General features: G+C 43.7%; 1 protein-coding gene across 3 annotated transcripts; it reads left to right on the top strand.

Moving 5' to 3' along the window:
• Positions 1 to 800: 800 nt before the first annotated feature.
• Positions 801 to 26,520, top strand: Adpgk (ADP dependent glucokinase). 3 transcript variants are annotated; one of them, XM_052188165.1, is made up of 7 exons: positions 801 to 1,103; positions 7,754 to 7,979; positions 13,887 to 13,949; positions 20,637 to 20,757; positions 23,363 to 23,559; positions 24,057 to 24,155; positions 25,089 to 26,520. In XM_052188165.1, exons 1-7 carry the CDS (start codon positions 871 to 873, stop codon positions 25,635 to 25,637), a joined length of 1,488 nt encoding a protein of 495 aa, XP_052044125.1. In that variant the 5' UTR covers positions 801 to 870; the 3' UTR covers positions 25,638 to 26,520. The 3 variants fall into 3 exon arrangements, with proteins under 3 accessions (XP_052044125.1, XP_052044124.1, XP_052044126.1); XM_052188164.1 differs by having other exon boundaries at positions 25,086 to 26,520; XM_052188166.1 differs by lacking the exon at positions 801 to 1,103 and having other exon boundaries at positions 7,929 to 8,026; positions 25,086 to 26,520.
• Positions 26,521 to 27,736: the final 1,216 nt, after the last annotated feature.

The following is a 27,736-nucleotide window of genomic DNA, read 5'->3' as shown; positions in this document are numbered from 1 at the left end:
GAACGAAACCAGGATTTTTAAACTCGAGTCTATAGTCCTTCCATATTGTACACATGATTGTATCCCTTTATGTCTTATTCTGGGGTTGTTAAAAGGACCTCCCAAAGGGTTATCTAAGAGGTCTGAATGGTGAATCTGATCTCTAGATTGAATAAGATCGCTTCAGTCTCAGCGGAAACCTTTGAGTAGCTGGAAATCTCAAGAGGTGGAATCCCCGTGCCCAGCACCACTAGGGTCTGAGTTGATTCCTCTCACCGGAAGCCCTTCCCATCGTCGTGTCCTCTCCTCCCCTCCGTCGTCCCCCCCCCCCCCCCGCCACTGCACCAGCCTCAGAAAGAAACTGGCTTAGTAAAACCATGGAGGGCAGACACTGGCGGAGGGACAGAATGAGAGAGAACAGCGTGGCTCGTATCAATGGGAGACCAACTAACTCTTACGTAATCGCGAGGTTTGCTTGCTCCTTCGTTATCTGCAGTTCTTACTAGGGAAGTAAACGTATTCTTCCCCCCCTCTCCCCCACTCTATCTCGGGCTAACAGTGAATATCGGGAAGACGTGCACGGATTGGGACCACTCTACTGCCTTTGTTCATCCAAGGACAGACTCGCGCAACAGCGTCACCCAGTGCCAGCACTAAGATGTGAACAGCGCGAATCCCCCAACCACAGGCCGGTTGTCGCCCCGCCTCCAGCCCACCCATAGCTCCACCCATAACAGGGGCTGGAGTTCAGAGGTAGCTCCGCCCATCGGGAGGAAGAGCCTGTGGCGCGCGGGTGTGACGTTGCGCACGTCTACGTCATCACGCGCTCAGCTGGGAGGAGGCGCGAGCCGAGAAAGGATCCTGTATCCTCCAGTGCGGCGGTGTGTCCACATGGCTCTGTGGCGCGGCTCTGTGTGCGCCGGCTTCTTGGCGCTGGCCGTGGGCTGCGTGTTTCTGCTGGAGCCGGAGCTGCCAGGCACGGCGCTGCGCTCGCTCTGGAGCTCGCTGAAGCTGGGGCCCGCGCCAGTGCCCCCGGGACCTCTGTCCCCCGAGGGCCGGCTGGCAGCCGCTTGGGACGCTCTCATCGTGCAGCCCGCGCGGCGCTGGCGCCGCGTGGCTGTGGGGTGAGTGCCTGCAGGGCCTGCCTGCGGCCATGGGCCTCCCCGGGAAGTGCGCGCGCTCCGGGGTCCGCCCGGGACTTAGTGGTGTCCGGGTTGCCTTCTTGGCGAAAGTGTCGGACGTGTGAGACGAGCCTTTTTCGTCATCGCTGCAGGGATAGTCAGAATATTTCCTCCCGGCTGGCCCTGCTCTGCTCTTGTCCGTGTAAAAGCTGCTCTCATAGCCTTCTAGAACTCCAACTCAACCTGTCACTTGTATTTTTTGAGGTTACTCTGTTGCCCTGTCTTTCATCTCTTTTCTGCCAACTGTTCTCAGGTGGCCACGATGGCTTTCATATTTTTCTAGCACTCTTCCTAATGTACTTAAAGCTGTATGTTTCTGTCTCTAGCTATTGACTTTATTTCTTTACGTCATCCAGTCTGAAGACCACTCTACTAAAACTGCTCATTTTCAAATTCAACATTTTTTGTTAAGGTTTCATTATCATGCGCCTTTCGCGTTTAGCACGCCCTTCTCGAAACTTTTTTCCCCATACTAAGTGGTGGTCCATATTTTTAAGGTCCTCTCAAGTCACAGTATCTCCTTTCTTTTTGAAATTCACAAAAAAGGAATTAATTTTTTTACACTAACCTTAGTTCCTCTTCCGGTTAGGCTTGATTTTCTTGTCATCATGTCAAGGACGCAATGCATCAGCAAGTTTTTTGGTATGTTTTTCTTTAGGTTGGAGTTGGTTGGTTGGTTGATTTGTTTTGTTTTGTTTTTATGTTGTTGCTGCTGTTGTTCCTCCTTTTTGAACTACAGCCTCCTTGGCTGGTCTGGAACATAAGTAGATCAAGAATGGCCTCAAGCTGAGATCTGCCTGCTCCTGCCTCCTATGCTGGTGTTACATGCACAAGAGGCCTGTGCAAAAACAAGGCTGTCAGATACTCCTTTTTTGTTTGAATGTTGTGGTTAGGTGGAATAAAGCAAAGTTGACCTGAATCAATAAAATAATCATGATATTTACCCAATATTATGTTAACTTATATCCAAACACTGGTTTTGTACCGGGTATTTCTTACCTCTTTAAAAGTTCAGTCTCTTTGCTCACCTCAGTATCAGATTCTGCTTCTCTTCCTGCTCTCCGTCTTCCTCAGCTTTGTGTATGGGTGTTTTTTCCATGCAGTGCCTGTAGAGACCTTTGCATCCCCTGGAACTAGAATTATGGGCAGTCCTGAGCTGCTACAGGGATACTGGGATTCAAACCTGGGTCCTCTTCAAGAGGACCTGCTCTTAACCACTGAACCATTTCTCCAGCCTTCATTATCAGAGTCTTATTTTAAGATTTAAGTTTTTTAAACTTTATGTGGGCAGTGGGTGTGTACATGTAAGTGCAGGTTCTCTTGGAAGCCAAAAATGAGTGTTGGATCTCCTGGGACCGAGTTTCATGTGGTTGTGAGTTTCCCAAACTGGTGCTAGGAAATGAACTGTGTCCTCTGGAATAACAGCCCCTATTCTTAACTGCTGAGACATCTCCAGCCCCCATTATCTGATTGATTGTTTCTTTTTCTTGCTTTCTTTTGTCATTTTAGTTTTGTTTTATTTTTAAATTATTTTTACTTACTTTTTTTTTTTCAAAACAGGGTTTCTCTGTATAGTCCAGGCTCTTCTGGAACTCTCTGTAGACTAGGCTGGCCTCAAACTCAGAGATCCAGCTGCTTCTGCCTCCCTAATGCTGGGATTAAAGGCATAACTTTATCAGGTTTTTGATCATCTTTCTTTGAGCTATGTCAGGTATGTGCTGGGCTTTGAGGGCGTATGTATGGAAGAAGCCAAGTCTGTGCTGCATTTGTAGGAAGCAGCTTGGACTGCTAGAACAGAATAACTCTACACTAGTTGCTTAAAACAACAAACTTTCTGGTGACCGGAAACTGATAGTCCCAAATCAAGGTGCCAGAGTGATTTCTAAAGAAGCTAATTTCTGGGGATGCCTTTCTTCCTACCTTGTAGCTAGTCAGCTTCTGTTCCCACATACCTTTACTGTGTAGTTCTCCAGACTGATGTCTCTTCCTCTTCTATGGGCACCATTCCTGTTGGATTAGGGGCCACCCCTGCCACCCATTTAACCTTAATTGCTTCCTGAAAGAGCCTAATTCAAATACAGTCACAAGCCGGGCGTGGTGGTGCACACCTGTAATCCCAGCACATGGGAGGCAGAGGCAGAGGCAGGCGGATTTCTGAGTTCGAGGGCAGCCTGGTCTACAGAGTGAGTTCCAGGACAGCCAGGACTAACATAGAAACCCTGTCTCGGGGGGGAAAAAACAAAACAAAACAAAAAATCAAATACAGTCACACTGTGGATTGGGGTTTGTCTTAGTTACTTTTCTATTGCCATAACAAAACTCTACAGCTAAAGCAATTTGTAGAAGAAAGAATTTGTTGGGGGCGTACAGTTTTGGAGGATGAGTCCAAGACCATCATAACAGGGAACATGGCAGCAGGCAGGCATGATACTGGAGCAGTAGCTGAGAGTTTGTATCCTTATTCAAAAGTAGGAAGAAAGTAGCTAACTAGAAAGGGCATGGGCTTTTGAAACTTCAAAGCCCGCCCCCCAGTGATGAACTTCTTCCAACAAGGCCAAACCTAACCCTTCACAAACAGTTTCTGAACTGGGGATAAAACATTCAAATATATGAAACAATAGGGAGTATTATTCAAACCACCACAGGGTTTCCATACAAGAATTTGAGGTGAGGTAGGGAGATGCATTGTCCATAAGAGTTGTGAAAAGTGCTGTGTTCAGCTACCAATAAGAGCAAGGCAGTCCAGCTGTCTTGAGAGAATTACTCACTCCTCCCAGGATGGGGCAATAGAAAAAGCTCCAAGAAGATGATGTTCCACTTTCTATTATGTAGTAATAAATTACCTCAAAACTCAGTAACTCAAAATAGCCATATTTCATGCTCTTTATTAGTTTTAAGTTAGGATTGAGTTCAGCTGAGCAGTTGTAGCTTGGAGTTGTATATAGTAGGAAGGTGGTTTGGACTAGATTTATCATTAAGATTGATAAGGCTAAAACTTTCACTGAGGTTTTCCGCCTTCAGGAGGCATCTTCTAGCTGTTGTTCAGTTTCTTACAGCAGAGAGAATAGGCTAGGAGAGTGTCCAAAGAGGAACAGACATTTGCCTTATGTTTCATGATTTAACCATAGGATCAGATTTCCCAGTCTAGTTTACCAGGTTTTAATGAGAAGGTATATATGATCACTCCTTGGTGGAAGGAATATCAAAATTACATTGTAACTAGACCATGTAGATGGGACATCTTGCTGAGACCATCATAGAAAATATATTCCATAGTTAACTTGTGTGATAGAACTAGAGGAAACAAAAGGGTTCTTCAGGTCAAGGGACCAGATACATCTATTGAAGAACTGAGTGGGGAAGATTTGGCAAGAGTCTGTGGTAAAGAAATGATGCAGAGTCAGGTGTGGTACCGTCCTGTAATTCCAGCTCTGGGGGCTGAGGCAGGAATGTGTGGTTTTCCTCCTGGCCCCAAGCTCCCAGAATAATGCCTCTGAGACTCAAAATATGTTTATGAACACCTTGGCCATAAGCTTTGGTTTATTTTCCAACTAGCTCATAAATTAATATCCTGTTCTAATCTAAGTTCTGCCACGAAGCTGGTTACCTTTCTTCAGTTCTAACGATGCTGTCCTCCATGATTCTTGGCAAATCTTCCAAACCTGGCTCCATCCCCAACTCTTCCTCCCTGCTGGGTGTCCTCCTCCTGTTCTACCCTTCCCTGTGGGCCGAGGCTTTCTGCTGATAAGCAGTGCATCCTTACAATACACGTTATATTCTGTTTTCCCAGGAAGATTGTATGATTTGAGCCATCCTGGGCTACATTAGCAAAATACTGAGAATGCGGTTGCTAAGAGGGAATCTTTGAAGGTCTTTTGATTCAGAGTTAGTAATGGAGAAGAGCTGTAAAGGTTTATGAACAGGCAAACATCACTGAGTTTCTCATTAAGAATATCTGATGGGAATGAAAAAGCAGATTTTTTTTTTTTTTTTTTTTTTTTTTTTTTTTATAAATATTTATTTATTTATTATATGTAAGTACACTGTGGCTGTCTTCAGACACCAGAAGAGGACGTCAGATCTCTTTATGGATGGTTGTGAGCCACCATGTGGGTGCTGGGATTTGAACTCGGGACCTCAGGAAGAGCAGTCGGTGCTCTTAACCACTGAACCATCTCTCCACAGCCCAAAAAAGCAGATTTTTGAGCAACCATTTTAACCTGTTCTAACTGCTCGTCACCTTTTGAGCATGGGGTGAGGAGAACAAATATACCAGAATTTAATTTTGGAGTGGTAATGGAAAGTAGTTTGACACACTGATTCATTTCTCACTCAAAACACAAAATTTAGTGTAATCAGTAAGGTAGGCTGTTTCTGGATACCCTGACCCTGGCAAAGAGAACATTGTAGGGTTCCGGAAAAAGGAGGGAAGAACCCACACCATTGTACTGGAGGGTACAGGCAGTTACAGGAAGCAGGCCCTCCACGTGAGGAGGAGCAACTTTATGGAAAAGGTGCTCCCAAGTATTACCAGCACCACAGATGATGAGTATCTCAGAAATATTGGTTCCCCATGGTCACACAGACATGGGTGTTGAAAGTATAATGTAAGCTGGTCTTTCCCACTTCTGCATTCACATTCAGCCCCCAGTGTTACCATAGTTAAGGGACATAGGAGCAGATGGTGAAGGCAGTTAAGCTAGACTTGAGTGGATGGATGGGACTGCATATTCTTGCAGGATTTCAGATAAAATGGCTGAGAATGAGGCTGGAGTTAGGACTGGGCTGCATGTTTTTGAGATGTCATGCTTAAGTGGAACACACCTTGACTTTTTAGGAGCATAACTCCTCCCTGCTTTTGAATTGGAGCCTGGTACCTATTACTTATAGGATAAAATGAAACCTTCACATTCACTCCGAGTCTGTTTGCTCTGAGCTTTGCTCCCTTCCTCCAAATTCTCCACTCTAGATCACCATTCACCACCCACAGCTCTGCTCTCTGTGCCCCTGCCCACAATTTAGTATCAGATGAATCTAGCTTTGAATTAAGCTGCTCCAGTGTGGCTTTTAGAACATTAATCTCCACTGTAGCTTTTCTCAGCTGGAGCTGTGGTGACTAGTTACTAATTACTGATCTCGATTCATTTTCTAACTTTGTGTTCCTTATCTGAAGATGTCTTCCCAACTTCGGCGCCTCAGAAAAGAGGCACCATCCCGGGCACAGCTTCCCTAGCCCTTGACTCTCTTCAGCTGGATATCTTATAGTTAATGATTAGTTCTTATAATATGTGAGGAGGAAGAAGAATTCTAGAAGGAACTGTAGGGAACATTTGGCAGAGGATGCAGTGGGGGTAAGTGATGAGAAAGTGTCCTCGTCTTTGAGGTGCTTCGGGTTAGGAGGACGAACTCCACTTCCATCCAAGTCTGCAAATAGACTAAGAAGCTGGGGGCTTTCCGTGCCTTTCTGACCCCTCCTTAGAAAGACGATTGGTATTTGGTCTGTTTGTTCCCTGATTGTTCATGTGTGTTTTCTCTGGATTATACAGTACAAACCCATTTGTACATTTTGAAATTCTGCTCTCCTGTCAAGTGAGCATAATTTGTACCCTACTTTGTTAGTTTCTTTCCTTCCAATTCCTCTTCACAGTGAAGCTTAAGCAGTGTGCCTGCTGATGTTGAATGTTGCTGTTAGGTTCAGAGGAAGAGTCTTTCACTGATACAGGACGTGACAAGTACATGTGGATAATTATAATTAGTCTGGTATCTGCCCTAAGTAGATGGCACTAACATTTTTTCTGTAAGTTTTAGAGGTGTGTGTGTGTGTGTTGATGAGGGCCCTGGAATTACAGGCATGAGCCAACACATCTGGTAGTGGGGGGGGGTTGTTGTTGTTGTTTTTAATTCTGAAACAAGGTCTTGCTAAGTTGATAAGGCTTTATAATTTCATACAATCGAGCAGGTGATGGTGTACTGCTTTTTCACCAGCCCTTTGAAGTGCACAGACTAGTTCTATGAATACCTGTTAAGTACCAAGCCAATACAAGGCCGAGGGCATGCCCAAATCTTCAAAGTCACACTCAAGATTTCAAGATGCAGCTTCAGCTCAGAGTGTTTAGTAGTTAGTTCATTCTGACCAATGTCCTTTCTTGTCTTTGGAGGAAAGGTGTCTTTTGACAACTTTATTTTGCACCTTAAAGCATACATTAATTTAAATCTTTACTGTAAGATAACTTGTACCATTGCCATTTTATAGACAAGGAAACTGAGATTCAGAAATTAAAGTGACTTGCACCCAAACTACATAACTCTACCAACATCTTTTCATAAATTCATTTTCTTTACTATGATACTGTTCTGAGTTTATAACTGGCAAGAAAAGTTTGCCAGACTCTTGAAAAGAGTTCCAAATAAAATTATGTATATTCAGATAAAATTATTCTTTATGTATATGATGTTTGCTTTGTTGCTCCGGTGTCAAACCTACTCCAGCTATTTGCTGTGTGAGTGCAGTTCTTCCAAGCTGGTCTCTATAGCTAAAATCAGAGTTGCTGCCCCTGTATTTCAGTTTCCTTTTACCTTTTCTATTCTTCCAGAGTCAACGCCTGTGTGGATGTGGTAATCTCTGGTGTGAAGCTCCTGCAGGCCCTTGGCCTCAGTCCTGGGACTGGAAAAGATCATGCTGTTCTACACAAAAGAAGTGATCTTGGAGAAGCCTTTGTCCACTTCATGGGCAAGGGAGCAGCTGCTGAGCGCTTCTTCAGTGATAAAGAGACCTTTCATGACATTGCCCAGGCTGCATCTGAGTTCCCAGGAGCCCAGGTCTGTCCTACTCATCAGTGATACAAGCTATGTTAAGAGTGCAGTGGGTAAGTGGGTAGGGGAGAATCATTTTACAGGGTTCTTAGAAGTAGCTTTCTCTTCCTGTGTGCAATGAGATGGTGGTGATCCAATTCTGTAGGGTTTGTTCTTTTTGTAAAATTTTGTGTTGGGCATGTCATTAATTTTACCGTTTTTACTCAGATTTCTGATCTGGGTCACCCAATAGCCCCCCAACAACCCCCACCCCTGTTTTGTTACCAGGCTAAAGGTTGGAGGCATGTCTACTTTTGGTTTAAGTATATTTTAACAGTATTGGTGTGTTTTGGTTTGGTTTAGTTTGGGTTTTGTTTGTTTGTTTTTGTTTTTTTAAAGATTTATTTATTTTATGTGAGTATACTGTTACTCTCTTCAGAGACACCAGAAGAGGGCATTGGATCCCATTACAGATGGTTGTGAGCCACCATGTGGTTGCTGGAAATTGAACTCAGAACCTCTGGAAGAGCAGTCAGTGCTCCTAACCAAACGCAGAGCCATCTCTCCAACCCCTGGTTGGTTTTTTTCTGTTTGTTTTTTTGTTTGTTTGTTTTTGGGTTTTTTTGTTTGTTTGTTTGTTTGTTTGTTTTGAGACATTTTTTTCTGTGTAATAGAACTTGCTCTGTAGACCAGGCTGGCCTTGAACTCACAGAGATCTATCTGCCTCTGATTCGACAAGACTGTTTGCAGTAATCTTAATATGGCTGAGTCCTGTCTAAGTTGGAGAAAAAAGGCAAACCCACAGAGATCTAGATCTAAATTCCCGTGGGAAAGTGGGCTGGGAGTGTGTCCACCTCTGTTGTGTTTGTCCAGATCGGGGTGTTTCAATGGGGTAGAGGCTGCTGACTCTTTAGAGTGGCTAATGCTCTGTAAGAAAGGCTGTCCTATGTGTTATAGAATTGTTAGCATTCTTTTGCTTTGGGCCACTGAGTGCAAGGCTCTGTTCCACTCTTGTGATGGCCAAAATATCTCAGATGCTCCTGTGTTTCCTATGGGGAAGAGGAGGGTAGCAAAATCACTGTGTTTGATATCTACTGCCTAGGTTGGTAGTTCTTATGGGAAGGTGGGGAGGCACTGAGGAGCTGCTAAAGAAATTCTGTTGCTGCTCTAAGTTCCTGTTCAGTCTGTAGAAACCTAGAGTTTACCTTTCTATTAAGTTTCTTAGTTTAACATTGTTGGATTGAAGACTTTGTTTTGAGAGCCACTTGTTTATAAAGCAGAACATACTAGAGCCGGAAACTTTAGTGGTTCCTAGCTCACCTGTAATTATAAACAAAATCCTGGTTCCTGCATGGCAGACCCACAACATGTGGTAGAAAAGTCAGTACTGGAGTTGGAGACAATCCTGGGGATGAAGCCTGCTTCTGATTTGCTTCCTCTTAGCTCCTCCTTATGTAGGACCTTGCTTTTATTCAAAAGAGAGGTCTTGCATAAATTAGAGCCTGTAGTTCTAGCTAGTATAAAAGGAATTAAAAATTCTCACTAGCCCAAATAAAAGACACACAAACCAGGTATTTTATTAACAAGCTGTAAGCCTAGATTGAACAGGTTTTTGGAGCTGTTCTAACTCACACCCCAGCCATATGCCCCTTGTTACTTGCTGTTTCTCCTGATCACATGCTCATGGTCCTCTCCTTTCATGGGAGCTTCCTCCTCTCTTAGTCTCCTTTCTTTACCTCGAACCCCCAGCCAGGTAACTGAAACCCACCTACTATCTACTGCCCAATCATAGATTTTAGCCTTTTATTGACCAATTTACTTGGGAAGCAAGGCTACACAGCATTATTTGATGTATGTGAGGATCTCAGGATGTGGGGGCAACCAGGTCCTAGGGGCCAATATTTAGCATTTGAATACATAGCAGCACCAGACCAAACCCCTACAAGCTAAGGAAGTTGTTAATACATTTTTAATTAGTACTAGTCACAGGCAAACCTTGGTGACCACGTTTATTTTGACAACTTTTGAGATTTAAATCTCTTTTGTCCTTTGACATGGCCAGCTTGAATATTAGAAATGGACCAGTCAAGTTTCTAAAGGGGTCAGTAATTTGTCATTCTGACATTTAAGTTCAGCTGCAAGACTCTCTCAGGAGAGGACCTTAGTTGTGGTAGTAAGTCTGTCAGTCTGTGTGATCCTGATATTTAAATTAGTTTGCTTTATGTGTCTTCTACTTTGATAAAGGTGGGGAGAATCCTATAGAAACCTAATTTTGCCTTTTTGGTGGTCAAATTTTTTTCTAAACATTGTAAAAATGTCTGGCTTACTTCTGATACCTCAGTGTGGTTCTGTTTCAGATTACTAGCATTTGTAAGGCTGGTTGCCTGATAACCAACAGATTAACCATCCTGTGAAAACCCAGTGTCCGTTTTGTACGTATTCTAACATTTCCCTCACATTTCTTAGTAAAATCGTCTATCCATTCTAATTAAGGAACTCTGACATGTAGGCCAAATTTAAGCTACATATCACAGAAAGTTGTAAATTTTTATGAAGAAAACTAATGCTGTCCTGCCTAAACAAGAGAATGGTTGACACGGAGTGTGGCATGAGAGTGGCAGCCAGCATCTAGAATAAAGTAAGTTGTTTACTCTTTGCACGGGTTAAGGACAGAATGGTGGAGTGTTGCTCAGGGGAACTTGTGAGGCTTCTTAACCTTCAGAATAGAGCAGCAACGGTACTGGCTGTGCTTGGGTTTCCAAGGCACCCAGATCCATGTTTAGCAACATGGAGTACCAGACAGAATTGTCTGCCTTCTGGATGAGCGCTGCAGCGTGGGGAGAGCAGTAGTTGTTGTATATGAAAGTATCTTTGAGCATTCACTGGTAGGGTGTTTCCAAACATATCAGCGTGTTGCTTTCATCCTTTCTCAAAACTCAGCAACAAACATTTACTTAGGCATATTCCAAGAACAAAGTAATCACTGCCTTGAAGAGCTAGTTGTGCCCCAGATGTTTATTACTCAAGCGTTGGAGCTGTTAGAGGCTGTTCAGGTTAGATGGGAAAAGATCTATAATTCTGCCTAGGGAAGACCATTTTGGAGGCCGAGATGTCAATGGGGAAAGGGAGCAGGGACGGTATCATACACTGTTGGAAAGGATTCAGAGCCATACCTAATATGGAAGGGGAGGGTGTCCTAGTCAAAGGCCCAGGGACTGAGAAGAAGGCTCTCTTGGAGAGCTGTAAGCAAGGGTGAAAGATCAGGACATGGCAGAGTATGGGTAGAAGAGAAAGTGTGGGCTGAAAGCAAGAGAGGCTCTGAACACCCTCTTACACCTCATGAACAGTGTCACTGTCAGCTCTTCCTCAGTGATGCTGCTGCTAGTCTCACCTGTGTCCGTTTTACACAGTCACTGTTTGTCCTTTATTACACGGCCCTCTTTGTTGGCGTTTTCTCCTTCAGATCATTCCTTGTTGTAAATCTCATGTGGGTTTGACAGTGGGAAACAAGCAATATAGCAACATGCTTTGCTGTCTAGTCCTAAAGTGAGTAACAGACGTATAGAATACAAAGAGATGGTGAGATTCATTATTGATAATGCACATCTTTTATTGATAAGGAAATTTTTAAACTGAAAAGTCTAAGGCCAAAGTTTATACTTTATGCAAATATTTATACTTACCATAGGAGCTGAAAATAAGCTGGATTGTTGGAGAAACTAATATCATTTAATTAAATTCTCATAGCTGGAATTTATTGGAATCAAGCAAAATAAAGGTTACCTGTATTATGGACATTGAGTTAAATAAAATACATTTTTAAAAGTTGCATTATAAGTTGATTATTGTCAACTAGGCATATTGATTTGTGCCTATAATCTCAGCAGTTTGAGATGCAATGCAGGAGAATTGGTGTGAGCTTGCTTATTTATTTAGTTAGCTTTTATTGTTGTTTTTTTAAATATATATGAGCACACTGTCATTGTCTTTAGACACACACCAGAAGAGGGCATTGAGCCCCATTACAGATGGTTGTGAGCCACCATGTAGTTGCTGAGAATTGAATTTAGGACCTGTGGAAGAACAGTCAGTGCTCTTAACTGCTGAGCCATCTCTTCAGCCCTGTTATGAATTTAAAGCCAGCCTAAGCTATATAGCAAAACACTGTGTCAATCACATCTCTGCTCCCAAACCCCAAAAGAAGAAATTACACTTAGAGCCCAGAATGGTAGTACATGCTCCTAATCCCAGCACTCAGTAGGCAGAAAAATAAACAAACACCTAGTTGCATTTTAGGACTGAGGATACAGCTAAAAGTATTTGCCTAGCATTCCCAGGCCCTAAGCTCAAACTCCAACACCTGTAAAAGAATACGTTGGAATGTATTCATTCATGTATTGGATGGTGTTAAGGAGAATGACATAGTCACAGGCTCCTTTAAGGAATCATAGTGTGTGGTTGAGCCATACTTTCAGTGTTTTTTGTTGTATGTTTTAGCTGCCTGGAAGCTCAGGGCCAAACTTTATCTAATTCAAACAACCATACTAATTTTCATATTTATTCTATCCACCTTTCCTTATTATCCCTGGTCTATTTTTGTTTTTTGTTTTGCTCTGAGACGAGGTCTTTATGTAGCTATGACTGTCCAGGAGCTTGCTTTGTAAAACAGGTTGACCTTGAACTCACATAGATAAGGCTGCTTCTGCTCCTGAGTGCATGGATTAAAGGACCACCATGTCTGCCTCACTGCTGTTGTGCCCTGAGTGCTGCCACTTGCCGCTCAGGGGAGGCAGAATGAAGTCCGTAATGCGGGTTCTCAGTCTGTGTTTTCTGGAGGTGAGAAACAGAGTCTGGGATGATTGCTGCAACTCCTGGTCTCCTGTGTACCCAGGCACTGCCTGCCTACCAATGGGAATTGGGAGCAAGGGTCCTTGGCCCACAGGCAGAAATGGGGAGGCAGAGCCCAGGATGGGGGAGGTGGGTGGAACCCAGTTTGATTCCAAATGAGTGCCATGAATATGGAGGGGCCAGAAGAGAGAAGGCTTTCTCCAGGAGATTTAAGGCAAGGCTCTTTACTAAGAAGCCCTGAAGCCACTCCCTCCCTCACCCCCCATGACAAACAGACAGTCCTTGCTTGTTCAAACTGCCTTATTTGATGGTGGATGTGAATGCATGCATATGCCTCAGGGTGAACCAGGGATTAAATATATTTCTATTGGAAGGAATGTCCAGGAAGGGAAGCTCATTGGCTAAATGCTTGTGGCCTATCTAGATACCTCATTAGCATAGAGCACTCTAGGTTTTGATGCTCCACAGTGGGGTGTGGTAGTTCCAGAGCAGGTAGAGATAGGCAGGGAATGGCTCTACTCCTGTTCTCAGTTCTGAGCTCACTCAGCTTTACCAGTTCTTCCGTCGGTCGGGTGGCATGGTCCTCTATGCCCTTGGTTGTTGAGTCACCTCAAAGCATTTTGATGAAGCTAACCTGGTGGTAGACACCTGTGATCTCTGCCCATGGAAAGTGGAGCTAGGTGGATCATAAGTTCAGGGTTATTCTCAGCTACATAGTGAGCTTGAGGCTAGTCTGAGCTATACGAAACTCTGTCTCAGAAAACCAAGAAAAAAAGAAAAATAAAAATGTTAGTGGGGTGGGGGCTTCAGATGGCTCAGCAGTTAAGAGGACCAGAGTTTAGTTCCCAGCACCATATGGAGGCTCATAGTTCCAGGGGATCCAGTGCCCTCCTCTGGCTTCCTCAAGTACTGCAAACATGCACAAACATACACGGGCAAGACACCCCGTAAACATAAAGTAAAAATAAATCTCAAACAAAAGTACAAAAGTTTGGGGAAGAAATGGGCTATATTTTTAACCTAAGAAATGATTAAACTTGGGTTGTACACATGTTCAAATGCTGATAGCCTTGTACTGTCTTACAGCACTATGTAGGAGGAAATGCTGCTTTAATTGGACAGAAGTTTGCCGCCAACACAGACTTAAAGGTAAGTCTCATTTTCAAATGAAAACATCTTTCAACTTTTGTTTTCTTAATGTTAAGAGCAAGAGTGGGTCTTGGTTCCTTAATTCGGTCTGTGGGTCCCCTGGACATCAGTTTAGAAAGCAATATTGTGTTAGTGAATGATAGTACAAACTAGTGCTGTTTGGGTATTTACCATATATAGCTTGATTCCTCAGCAGTCCTGTAAGGCTAGTTAATTCTGCTATTGATGGGACTGTCTTTGCTTTCTACATAAGAAAATGAAGACCTAGAGACATTCACACTAATATAGACTGGAACTCAGATTTCACCTAAGCACATTGGCAGAGCTACAATTGAAACACTACACTTTGGAGTGACTAACTGTACTGTTCTCTCAAGAATTCAGTTTAACTGGCCCGATATGGGCTAAGTATTTACCAAGAACTACCAAGATTAAGAACTAGATTCTAGGGGCTGGAGAGATGACTCAGTTGTTAAGAGTACTGACTGCTGTTCCAAAGGTCCTGAGTTCAAATCCCAGCAACCACATGATGGCTCACAACCATTTGTAATGAGATCTGATGCTCTCTTCTGGTGTGTCTGAAGACAGCCACCGTGTACTTACATATGATAATAATAAATCTTCAAAAAAAAAAAAAAAGAACTAGATTCTACAAAGGTGGTGATAAGAGCTAACACATGCATAGTTCTTATATAGCTAGGCACTGCTCTACACACACACACAGAGAGAGAGAGAGAGAGAGAGAGAGAGAGAGAGAGAGAGAGAGAGAGAGAGACAGACAGACAGACAGACAGACAGACAGACAGAGACATTCACTAAATTATTATCCCCCTTGGATATAGAAAAGTAAGGTGCACAGCAGTCCAACAGCTCAAGGTTACGTTGCCTAGTGTTGTCTAGACCTATGATTTGAACCCAATTAAGTCTAGCTTTAGAACTGTACTTTGTTTCTTAGAAGTAGACCTGGGGCTAGGCGGTGGTGGCGCACGCCTGTAAACCCAGCTCTCTGGGAGGCAGAGGCAGGCAGATTTCTGAGTTCGAGATCAGCCTGGTCTACAGAGTGAGTTCCAGGACAGCCGAGGCTATACAGAGAAACCCTGTCTCGAAAAAAAACCAAATCCAAAAAAAAAAAAGAAGTAGACCTGGGAAGTCTAGTAAAGGCCAAGATAGTCAGTGGTGAAAGTGAAGTCAGTTGGCAGAAGAGACAAGTATCTTTTAAAAAGACGTTGTGAGGACTAGGGATCTAGCTCAGTGATGTGCTCACCCCACATATGGAAAGTCATGGGGTAATCTTTTAGCACTGCAAAAAGTCTGTGGGTGTATGTTTATCATATGCACATGTGCAGCCAGGGCTCTTGGCCACTGAGCCATCTCTCCAGCACATATCTTTAAAAAAAAAAATGTTGGTTGTCCTTTATTAAACACTGATGCTCCTTTAAAAAAAATCGTTCATTTATTCATTCATTTATTTTTGTAACATGGTTTCTCTATAGCTATGGCTGACATAGAACTTACTCTGTAGACCAGACTTGAACTCAGATCTACTGCTTCTGCCTCCTGAGTGTTGGGATTAAAGGCATGGGCCACCATGCCTGTCTTCCTTTTTATTTAAAAAAATATATATGTTACTGTGCCATGTGCATGCTCGAGAAACACAATATTACTATCCTACCCCACCAGCCTCATTTTCTAATGTTAAGCCAACTTTGCATCCCTGAGAAAAACTATGTGTTTATGATGCTTTACTTTTTTAGAAGTTAGGTTCCATTTACTAAAATTTTGTTTAAAATGTTTACATCAGTTTCTATGGGGACATAGTGATTTGTGTTTTTCTTACAATGTCTTATTTTGCTATGAGTATAATAATGACATTGTGCAGTAGAATTAATTGAGATATATTTCCTCTGATGTTAGTTTTTATTCCATAGACGGGGCATGCACATGCACCTCATATCATGATTCACTTCTGGAGATCAGAAACTGAGTCATTCCTCAGAGTTGGAAATCTACTTCTAACACATGGGTTCTGGGATCAAATTAGACCGTCAGTCTTGACAACAAGTACCCTATCTGCTGTGCCATTTGCCTACCTCATTTCGAGGTTTTAAAAAGAATTTATATATATTTTGGTATTTATTATACTGTCCTAAATATTTATAGAATTCACCATGTCCTGGGCCTTGGGTTTTCAATATGGAAAGGTTGTTGTTGTTGTTGTTGGGTTCGGAACTTTGTGTAATCTCTTTGATTTCTTAAAATTCACCCTTTAATAGAGGTGTGTTGGTTGATTCCTAAATACTTGAGAGTTTTCTGCATGCTATTCTTTTACTAATTTCTATTTTTGTCCCATTCTGTTGGCATTCCTGATAATTAGCCTAGCAGGATAAATCTCTTTGTCCTATCATGTCCACATGATATTTATTACTACTGTTGGGTAAGCCAGGTTTCTTTTATATATATACATGGTCCTTTGATGAGTGGCCATTGGAAGAATGCAGAGAACTATAAGGTGTTCTTTGCTGGGCTATTCTGTCTGTGTCTAAGATTTCAGGAACAAGTAGAGCTATGCATGCCCTCTGCTAGTTCCTGTCTTGGTCTATTTCTTCTTTAGTCAGCTTTGAATAACATCTACTATTAATTCTGGTATTAATGCTCAATTCTTAAAACTGCCAGAGTCACCTTTAACTGTTCTCCAGCCTTTGCTCAGTCAGTGTATTAATATGGTATATATCTTTTTCTATCCTTGTGTTTATGGCCTATTTACATAATTCATATTTAATATGATTTTTGTAGATAATATATAGTGGGACTTGCTTTTTTATCCAGTTTTCTAATCTCTGCCTTCAGGTGGGTATGATGGTTTGAATGAAAGGGCCCCTATAGGTTCATGAAGACAAATGCTTATTTACCAGGGAATGGAACAGTTTGGGAAGGACTAGGAGGTGTGGCCTTGTAGGAACAATAGTGGCCTTGTTGGAGGCAATGTGTCACTAGGGGTAGGCTTTGAGGTTTTAAAAAGTCTCTCGCCTGCTGCCTTCAGATTAGGATATAAAACTCTCAGCTACTGCTCTAGCCCCGTGGAGGAGGAGAAGAACAGCAACTAACTCGAAAACTGTAAGCCCCAGTTAAATACTTTATAATAGAGTTGCTTTGGCCATGCATGGTATCTCCTCACAGCAGAATAATAACTAAGACAGTGAGGTGTTTAGGTCATCTGCATTTAATGCTATTGCATATTGAGTTAGATTTTAATCTGACATCTTGTCATTTGTTTCTGTTTGCCCTACTTTTAAATTGTGTTTTATATTTGTCCCACTTTACTTTCTTTGACTTGCTAGTTATGATTTTTAGTTTTGATATTTCAGCAGTTTCTATAAGGTTTATATTGAGCTTTTTAAAAATGTGTATGGATGTTTTGCTTACATCACATATGTGCCGTGCCCATGGAAGCAAGGAGGGGATATTATTTCTCCTGAAACTGGAGTTTGTTGATAGCTGCCATGTAGGTCCAGTGCTCCTAACCACTCTATCATCTCTCCAGCCTTACATTGACTATCTTTAGTTTACCACAGTTGTGTGATTAAATAGGGACACAAACAAATGTCTGTTCACAGCAGATAGGGCACCACCAGCAGACCAAAGTAAGGAATCTAGTCAAATCTAGCCTGAAGAACCAATGAGTTTAATTAATGTTAAACTTTTTAGAGTGTGGGAGAGGCATTAATTAAAGGAACATGGAGCTGATAACACCACCAAGGAAACACACACACACACACACACACACACACACACACAATCTTTCTCCTAGTGAACATTAACTGCCTCCTGGAGAGGAGGAGAACAGAACCTTGTGAGCTTGAGGAGGCCTAATGAATCTCTCTTCCCTAATGAAGGCCTTTAATGGGCACAGTATTTGTATAGGTGATCACAGCTTAGAATTCCAGTATCCCTGGAAGACAGCATTTCACAGTTTATTACAACCATGTGTTAGTAAGAATAGGAAGACAGATTCCTGGGAAGGAACTGACAAGCCCATTCTCAGAAGACCTTTACAGGAGATGGGCTGGAAGTTGAGGGCAGATACATTAGGAGAGATCTTGCATCTCATGATGGGGTATGCAGGGGACTGGAAGAGCCTCAGGGCTCTCAGAAATGGGGATTTCACACTAACTCTCAGCTTTTGGGGGCTGTGGCAAGAAGCTCCAGACTGTGTGACTTAGTCTAGCCTAGAAATCAGGTACAGGTAGAACCGTGACTTTTCTCATAGTTACAGGAGCAGGGGCTAGGATTACTTTTTCTGCTGAGCCCTGAGTGTTCATCAGTCTCAGCAGGAGCCTTTGAGGTCTCTGTTCTCTCAGAGTGACTACATCTTAAAGTGTACACCCATTCTCCAACATATGCCCTGTAAGAACTTTAAAATGTTGAAACCTCCTTCCCTTAATGCTACATTCTGTAGACCAGCTGCCAAAGGATTTTAAATATACTAGATTTTAATAATTGCCTCCTTTTAAAAATGGGGTTTTCCACATTTTGTTTATATATGTAAAATATATTTTGTTTGGAGATAGTATCTTACTGTGTAGCCTGGACTGACCTAGAACTCATTATGTAGACCAGGCTGGTCTTGAACTCAGATTCATGTGCTTCTGGAATGTTGGGACTCTAAAGGCATGCACTACCATGTCCAGTTTATATATTTTTATATATTAATTTTGTGTTTGTGTATCTGTGCATGTGCCACAGCATGCTCATAGATATTTATGGAGAGAGATCAAGAGACAAGTTGTACAAGTCATGTCTTACTTGTCTTACAGGTTTTATAGTTATCAATCTTCCACTGTGCTGTTTGTGTCTTTCCTTAGCCTTTGTCTTTTAAGTGGCTCTGTCTCTAGAGTTGGTTGCTCTTTGTTCATGTTCTCAATCCCTCAAGAGGAGCTGCACCTCCTCTTGTTGCTGTTCCCCCTGAAGGACTTTCTTTTATTCATAACATTTCCTTTGATGCAGGTCTGCTGGTGAGTCATAGATTGTTCCAGATTTTGAGCATCTGGAGTCCTGTGGTGAGATGTACTTGTAGGGCTCCACAGGTTCATTGTGCTTTATATTGGGCACTCTGCTCTGCCTAATGTCCAAGAGCTTTCACACTGTCATTTCCTATATCTGGTCTATTGTTGTTTTAGGCATGTGGTTCTCAATGTCTCAGAAGTGAAACTCTAGGCAAGAATTAGGGGAAGGCAGTAGAATGGTAGGACCAAGAGTTTTCAGAACTGACGGGACGCATTCATATGAAAGCGGAAAGCAGAGGGGCAGGCGTGTTCTCCCTCGGAAGCTAAGTCTGTGTACAAAACAGCATGCAAAGATAGTGCTCATTTGCTGTGAAGATGGCTTTGAGGTGTCTAGTTGGGTGTCGATCTGAACCAAAGGTAGTGGTTTCTAGGAATTTTTTTTTTCAAAATATTCCTTTATGTTTTGAGCCTGTTAGTTTGGTCTTGATGGATGTGACAGAAACTTCACTGGACTGTGGCTCAGCCAGGATAGAAAAGGGCTTGTAGAGATGATGACAGCCAGGAGGAAGCCCAGGTCTAGACTGACAACAAGGGGTGAGGAAAGTCGCAGAGATGAGAAGCAGGAAAGGCTCATGATGGTTTAGCACAGTGAGTGCAATCTCACAGATTAAGTCACTGTCCATTGACATCTGGTGAAAAGAAGTGGTCCTCTTTTCCTATACTGTAATGATTTCAAACAAATATTTTACTTGGCAGCTTTGAGCAAACACTCCCATGTCTTTTGCCTATACAAAATACAAAGGGTTTAAAAAAACAAAACAACAACAACAACAAAAAAAAAAAAAACAGCCGGGCGGTGGTGCCACACACCTGTAAATCCCAGCACTCAGGGAGGCAGAGGCAGGTGGATTTCTGAGTTCGAGGCCAGCCTGGTCTACAGAGTGAGTTCCAGGACAGCCAGGGCTATGCAAAGAAACCCTGTCTTGAATAAACCCAAAAAAACTATGTAGGAACTGCACATAGCATGTGTTCTTGCCATCCTAGCCACCCAGGAGGCTGAGGCAGGCAGAGGGTGAGTTGGAGGCCAGCCTATAGCTAGCCTACCACCTTAGGAAAAGAAGCATGCCCATCCCTCTCCTGATTAACTCTGTGTGTGTGTGTGTGTGTGTGTTTGTGCGTGTGCGCGCACGTGCTTTCTCAAAGTTTTGGAGGCTTGAAGGTCCAAAATGAAAGTTTCATGGAGATGTTAAGGGCCCTTTTGTTGACTTAGGGGTGGCTAACTGTGTTCCATCATCTAAGACCTTATATAATCACTGTCCCCCAAAAGGCTCCAGTTCCAACAGCATCACACCAGGGTTAGGCCTTCAGTGTCTAAACTTGAGGGAGACGCATTCACTCTGTAACTGAGTGTGGGCCACAGAAATTGCATAGATACTGAACAACTAGGACTTTGCCATTCTGCAAAACTAGGTACATTGTGGTCATACTCTTAGAGACCTATACCCTGGTGATGAAGAGTTCCTATGCTACAAACCTCCAAATCAAGAGAAGATTCCATTGGATTCTGATAACTTGCTAAAATGAGTAGAATTGGCTCAAACACACCTTGCTAGTTACTGTCTGGATTCTGAGGGTTCGGAACTGATCTCCTGGGAGACTGATTTGATGTTACTTATTATTCTAGGTTCTTCTTTGTGGTCCAATTGGCCCAAAGCTTCATGAACTCCTTGATGACAATGTGTTTGTTCCACCAGAGTCACTGCAGGAAGAGGATGAGTTCCACCTTATTTTAGAGTACCTAGCAGGTAAGGAAAATGAGGATGTGAATGGGAGGAGTTCCTGAGTCCTGGTGGGAGGATGGGGTAGAGGTCTGCTGTGCACTGTGTGACTGTGCCAGAGTCCTTGTCAATTAGCAGGCTCCCATACCAAAGATTTTCCAGCCCACCACTGGTCTAAGGAGCTGACAGCCATTGTCTCCATGTAGGGTAATAGAGTAACAGCATTGAAGGCAGTATTCCATCTCTAGAAAGTACTGGTATGAACCTAGGGGAAGAGGCTACAGGAGAGATCTGTCACGGTTAAAAGTGAAATGTTATAATAAAGTTTTCCTTTATTACCAAGAGTTAAAAAGGGCAGCAAATGTTTGCCCAGCTTTCCTGAATTCTGTCTGGAACTTTTCAGGCCCAGCCCTTCCAGGCTGCTTGAGATTGATGCCAGGCCCTGGTGAGCTTTCATGGGAGCACTGGCTTTTTTCCTGGAGATGAAATGTAGCATTATATATGTTTGTTCCTCTTACATAATATTCCAGTGTTAATGAATTTCAAGTAACCCATCCCAGTGGATTTTATGTTACAAGCGTGGGGGTCTGATTCCTGGACAAATCTTCAATTCCTGTATTTCCTGCTTTTATCTTTTCCTGTGCTCAAGAACTCTTTAGTTTTTAAGTCAACACATCATTTGTGTTAAAGGACTGAGCATCCACACAGCATTGGGTGTCCTTTCAGCAGTACTTAATGCTCTGTTGTGACTCACTCCCAAGTCAGACAGTGCCCCTCACCTAGAGTAATTAACTGTTATGTGAGGTACAGTACATGCTTCTTGAGAAGTACCCCTGTCTCCAAGAATGCAGAAGGGATTAGTTGTTTCCAAGTTCTCTCTCATACACAATAGAAACATCTGGGGACTGGAGGGCAGATCTAAAATTAGAAGCAGAATGTTTTAGTAAGGATGGAGATTTAGTAATGTACAGGCTTTGAGCCACTGAGCAGGTTTTTACCATAGTAAGAAGTGAAGATGAACCTGGGGGTGGGTTAAAGCTTGTGAGCTGTAGGACCATTGCCTGGAAGTTCTGCAGAGCTGAGATGTGTGCCTGGGGGGCTTGCTCCTGCCACTTCTGTAGGCACCCAGGCCTCCTGCATGCTTTGAGGTTAATTACTCATGGTGACTTGGGAGTTAAGAGGGTGCTGTGTCAGAGCTCTGACTCTGTCGTGGTAGGGAGCCCATTCAACTTTCTTGAAAACCGAGTTTCTGTCCTTGGCTTGATAAGCTTCACTTTCAGATGCCTAGCTTTTTTCTTGGACAAAACAGCAGGCCTTTGTTAACCTTTGCCTCCAGGCAGTCTGATGGCAGTAGCCCTCAGGGCAACTTCAACTCTAGCAGCTCCTGGCATCTCTGAAGCTTATATTGGTAAATTCCAAGAGCATCCATCCACTTTATTTCTCTTCATTTTCTTCTCTCTTACCAGAGCACTTCAGAAAAGCTTACTTTCAGCTTTGGTCTGGGAATCAAAGAGTCACCACAGAGGTTTCACTGAATTGATAAATTGAGAAAAGAAATTAGTAGAGTTTTGTGAGGAAAGGCACATTAGCTGTTAATCCAGGCTGAGTGCCGTCATCTCAGGCTGCTCCATCTCCTGTGTCCTGTGAAAACTGCAATTCTCTACATTCTCTCGTCGTTTACTTCCGCCTTGCCATCCCCTGAAGAACTCACTGGGTTGCTCTTGAGACCTGTGTGGTCCTTTCCCCCAGGTTAAGCTGGATAGTACTTCCTAGCACTGTCGATGGAGAATATGTTTTACCATTGTGCAGCCTTGATTGCAGAAGTGCTGGGCTGTTTGTCCTCATAGTCATTTATGCCATCTGTCTGTTTTCTTATTCCCTTGTTCTTTGCTCATTCATTCCTGTGGCTGTGTGACAGATGCATCATGAAGTAGTGGGATGTGATAGGGAAGCACAGGCCTGCCCTCCCCTCAGTGCCTACTGACAGGTCAGTGTGGATCTGTGCCAGGTCCTACAGTAGGGAACTGCCAAGGAAGTAATGATACCTTCATGGGGGCAGGGTAGGAGAAAGACAAATTTAGGGAGGAAGTAGCACTTTAATTTGTCAGGGAGCAGTCACTACTCCAAAGCGATTCTGCATAGAAATGATTGGAATCTTAGATCGACAAGCTCAGAAATCTCCAGGGACACCAAGAAGAGGTGTAGTCAGCTAGGCTCAGGTTTTCATCCTGTTTAGCTTCCAGCTCTGGACAGTACTTAGAGTGTGGCTCTTGGGAGGTCAGCCTGGTCTATCTGTTGGGTGTGCTGGTATGGGGCAGGCATGTGCTCTATACTCATGACCCAGGCTTGAGTTCAGCAGACAACAGGGCTTTCTTGGAACTCAAGGGAAGCTAAAAACTATGTTTTTGTTTCTTTATTAGAGTTGGGTTTAGGATTTGATTTGTTTTTTATCTACCGCAGTCCTGCCCTGGGTGCAGCGCTCTGCTGACCTGGTACCACTGTAGGGATCTGCTTGGCCATAGACCAGCCTGCTCAGAGCAGAAGCTCCCGTGAGGCACCTGCACGTTCCCTGCAGTCAGGAAACTGAAAGCCTCTTCCTTTTCTTCCTATTATGTTGACTGGGCTTTTCTAGGGGAGGAGTGGGGCCCGTTTAAAGCTCCCCATGCCAACCGGTTCATCTTCTCTCACGACCTCTCCAACGGGGCCATGAATATGCTGGAGGTGTTTGTGTCTAGCCTGGAGGAGTTCCAGCCTGACCTGGTGGTTCTTTCTGGATTGCACATGATGGAGGGACAAAGCAAGGAGCTCCAGAGGAAGAGGCTCGTGGAGGTAATAGCTCTGCTACAGACTTATAGGTCTCAGCTGTTTTCCTTCAGGCTCCTGCCGCTGAGCCTCTAGCTGATGCTGCCTAGTCTTAGGCTCTGCTTCAAGGTAGTAGCAGTAGGGCAACTGAGGACATCTTGCCTGAGCTTCTGTGTCCTGTGCTTAACTGAGCGTGGTGGCAAGCTGCAGGGTCTGTAGCTGTGTTTCGTGTTCTCTGTACTGTCTCACTCCATACCAGCTACACTGTGCTTTCTGCAGGTCTGTATACATTGGAGCCAACTGCTCAGTTTAGATCCCAGAAGCAGGAGGCAATAATGAGCGTACAGGACAGTTCTGTGTCCTCCGATTCTGTAACTCCGGGAGCTCCCCACAGAGTAGCAAGCAGCTATTGGCCACAGAGGTGGGGACCCACACTGCTTCTAATTCATGAGGATGCAGAAGATGTTTTGATTACCTCCTCCTGCCTGGCTTCTATCCTAATGACACTGCTGTCCTCCTTATAGGTTGTGAACTCCATTTCTGACATCCCCACTGGTATTCCAGTTCACCTAGAGCTGGCCAGTATGACCAACAGGGAACTCATGAGCAGGATTGTGCACCAGGTAACCATATGGGCCATTCACAGGCTGCTCTTGGTCTTGGGGGCCTCAAAAAGATGTTTTCTCCTATAAGCCCAGGTGTTTGGGGCTCTGACAGGCCCACTAACTGACATGTAGGTAATATGTCACTCAAAACTGAGTACAGAGGGGGCCATAATGGCTCCAGAACTATTATGGATAATGTCTCCTACTGGATTGGGACTGTGGCAGTGTAACTGATGGGCCTGAGCCATGTTTTTTCCTTTGGAGTGAGGATTTTAAAGCGAAGAATGTTGCTTTTGTTTTTGTTCTGTTTTTGGTTTTTCCCCAAATTTCGGAGACAAAAACTAAGAGCCTAACTCAGCTGCTTTCAATTTAAACCCAAATGTCTGACTTCCTAGTGCTAGGTATCCTATATCACCTCCCTTTAGGGCAGATTTGGATAAGTCCCAGTGAGCCAGGCCTAAACACAGGCTTTTCACACCTAATTGGCATGTCAGCTAGACCACTCATTAGCTTTATGAACTTAGGTAATACATGAACAGAAAGTGTAAAGAGATGTAGGGTGAGAGTGCCCTCAGCAATCTTATCGGCTTCATGTGACGCTCCAGTGCTATTTTGTGCATGACTAAGAAGACATGTATGTATAAGGCAGGATCCCTGCTCACACCCCTGGGCCCTCTGTGGTAAGAGTATCTGATCTGTGTGCAGAGGCAAAAGGCACAGGAAGAGCCTTCACTGTATGTGTTGTCTGCTCTTTTACAGTAACATATAATAAGACTAGGTCTGGAGGGTGTTGAGCAGCTCTGCTTTTTCCCAATGGTAGACGGTTAGAGATTTAACACCTGAAACTAGTTTCAGAGATGCCTGCCCAACCTCTAGTCATTGGCTGTGTGCTAATGCTCAAGGAACTAAGTCGTGTCCACCAAAAAGACCTGTCATTATTTCTGTTAGCAGGTCTTTCCCGCAGTGGCTTCTCTTGGGCTGAATGAACAGGAGCTGCTGTTTCTCAGCCAGTCGGCATCTGGGCCCCATGCTTCTCTCTCCTCCTGGGATGGTGTTCCTGATGTGGGCATGGTCAGTGATATCCTCTTCTGGATCTTGAAAGAACATGGAAGGAGTAAAGACAGATCCTCGGATCTTACCAGGATCCATTTCCACACGCTGGTCTACCACATTCTGGCAACTGTGGATGGACACTGGGCCAACCAGCTCGCAGCTGTAGCTGCGGGAGCTCGTGTAGCTGGGACACAAGCCTGTGCCACGGACACCATAGATACCGACAGAGTGTCTCTAAGAGCACCTCAGGAGTTTATGACGTCCCATTCGGAACCCGGCTCCAGGATTGTATTAAACCCAAATAAGCCAGTGGTGCAGTGGCACAGGGAGGGAATAACTTTCCACTTCACACCCGTGTTGGTGTGTAAAGACCCCGTTCGGACTGTAGGCCTTGGTGATGCTATTTCTGCTGAAGGCCTCTTCTATTCAGAAGTACACCCTGATTAGGAAAGCTAGAGACAGTTGTGTGAGGAATGAAAGCCACCCATCTTAAGAATTCCAGGAAGAACCTAGCTTGGGAAATAGGCTTGTGAGTGTCAGAACAGTTCATAGATCTTTGGAAGACAGCCAAAGAAATCACAGCGGATTAAACTGTACAGATACATTCCAGCCTGTTGGCAACAAAAAACACTTCAGGTATAATTGAAACTTAGCGATCTACTAATGAGACCAGATTTTTGTCTTTTATGTTGTGCTACAAAGGTTAAAACCTCTTTTTGAATCCCCATTACCATGACTCTAAAGAACTCATCCAGCCACAGAAAGCACTTTTCTCCTTGCCCACTAGAGAAGGCAGTCCCTCCCCACAAGCCTGACCACTCATGAAACCTGGCGTAGGCAGTCATGACAGCTTATGCTCCTGGCAGATTCAGCTTGTCCATTCAGTGTTACAGTGACAATATTTGATGTGTACCATCTCAGCCTCCTGCTTTCAGACAGGTCAGAACCACAAGAGAGGACAAAACTGTTCTGTGCTTTATGGTGTCAGACTGGAAATTCTTGGAAGAGCCTTGAGCCACCTAATCATTCTGCACTTGCTTGGAAGCACCATGCCTTCATGCCCCAGCTTTGTGATTGGGGCTGGCTGAGAAAAGGCCCCATGACTTGTTTCAGCCTCAGTGCTGAGTCCTGGAAGTTCTTTCTGCAGCAGAAGACTGGTACTCGTTCCTTCTGAGCCTTGAAGAGATGTGTTTTATAACTGGAAAGTGCTTCTGTATAGAACACATCATGTGTTTTGTGTTTTTGTTTTTGACACATCCATTAAAGAATTTGACTTCCTAAGAGCCCTGGGATCATGAATAAATGTGTCATGTTTATATTTATTTTTTAATCAAGATTTCTGTGTGCTTTTAAAAATATTAAAACAATTTACATTTCCAGGATCCTAAGTCTAATCGATTTTGTTCTCAACCCCACTTCCACTTGCATGTCACTTGGCTGATGAGGCATTTGTTCTTTGGTAGCTGTCCCTCAAGCTGTCCCTAGCAGTAGGTCTGTCAGGTGTAAGGTTGCAGCTGGTTGGAGCTGGAGCACAGCCATTTCAAAGAGTCAAAATCTGTCTAGTCCAAAGTACAAGATGTCTGCCCAGGACAAGACCACTCATACCAGCCCTGGCAGCTGCTCCTGGAATGACAGATCCCTGATTTGGGTAAGAAAGTCTTAACACTTTCAAAAGAAAACTGAAGACTATACAATTTTGCATCCTGAAAGTGAAAGCAAAACTTAATGTGGGTTATGTTGGCTGTGGCTTAATCCTCTGCCTCTAAGGAAACTCAGTTAAACCAAGGTTTTGTAAACTGTTCTTTTCCTTTGGTTCAACTCCTGCCTAGACTATAGTCTCAATACTGTCCAAGTGTTCCTGGAAATGCCCGTGAAGACTAGGGTGAGAAGCGTCGTGAGGAACTGCCTAGGCCAGCAGCCTTCAGAGGTGCTTTGCCTTGAGAATTATTGACAGCTGGCCTTGTAATAGTTGCTAGCTCCAGGAGGCTAGAGAATGCATACTGCAGTCATGAGGGCCCCATACAAGTTCAGATCCCAGTACCTTGTTGCATGAAGTATATAAATAATCAAGCACCCACACTAGCGCCGGCTATGTTCTAGTAATGCAGTTTCCCTGCCACCAGTGTCTCCGGTCAGCAGCCACCCAACCTACTGCCATTCTTTTGTGGCAGATCCTGCTCACAATCCTAGCCATCTGCCCCCTGTCACAAATCCCCCTAACTTGGTAAAACCAAAATTCTAGAGGCTTGTAATTTATCAGTCAGATTTATATCAGTAAATTCTCAACCCACAAAATGCTCACACAACTCGAAACTCAGTTGATATAAAACACAAGCTGCACACCTGGATGGGGCAACACACCCTACTTATTTAATCATTTATCTGAGAAATCCCCAATACTTAACGGCTCCCAGGACTGTGTGGTTCTGGCTCCTCTTCCTCTCCTGTATTCCATCTGTCTCCTCCTCTGTCTCTCTGTACTCATCTCTAAAACTCTCAGCCTTCCTTTCTACTGTCTAATCATAGGCTCTAGCCTTATCTTTCAC

The sequence above is a fragment of the Apodemus sylvaticus genome, chromosome 7 (genome assembly GCF_947179515.1).
Source record: "Apodemus sylvaticus chromosome 7, mApoSyl1.1, whole genome shotgun sequence".
NCBI classification, from domain to species: domain Eukaryota; kingdom Metazoa; phylum Chordata; class Mammalia; order Rodentia; family Muridae; genus Apodemus; species Apodemus sylvaticus.
The sequence above is the reverse complement of the archived record's forward strand: the minus strand, read 5'-3'. Positions and strand labels throughout refer to the sequence as shown.

What these genes read in the sequence shown, in the direction of transcription:
- Adpgk (XM_052188164.1), top strand. Translation starts at nt 871, where the DNA reads ATGGCTCTGTGGCGCGGCTCTGTGTGCGCCGGCTTCTTGGCGCTGGCC. An exon ending in CCGCCAACACAGACTTAAAG is followed by an intron (nt 13,950 to 20,636) that starts GTAAGTCTCATT and finishes TTATTATTCTAG; the next exon opens with GTTCTTCTTTGTGGTCCAAT. An exon ending in AGAGGAAGAGGCTCGTGGAG is followed by an intron (nt 23,560 to 24,056) that starts GTAATAGCTCTG and finishes TCCTCCTTATAG; the next exon opens with GTTGTGAACTCCATTTCTGA.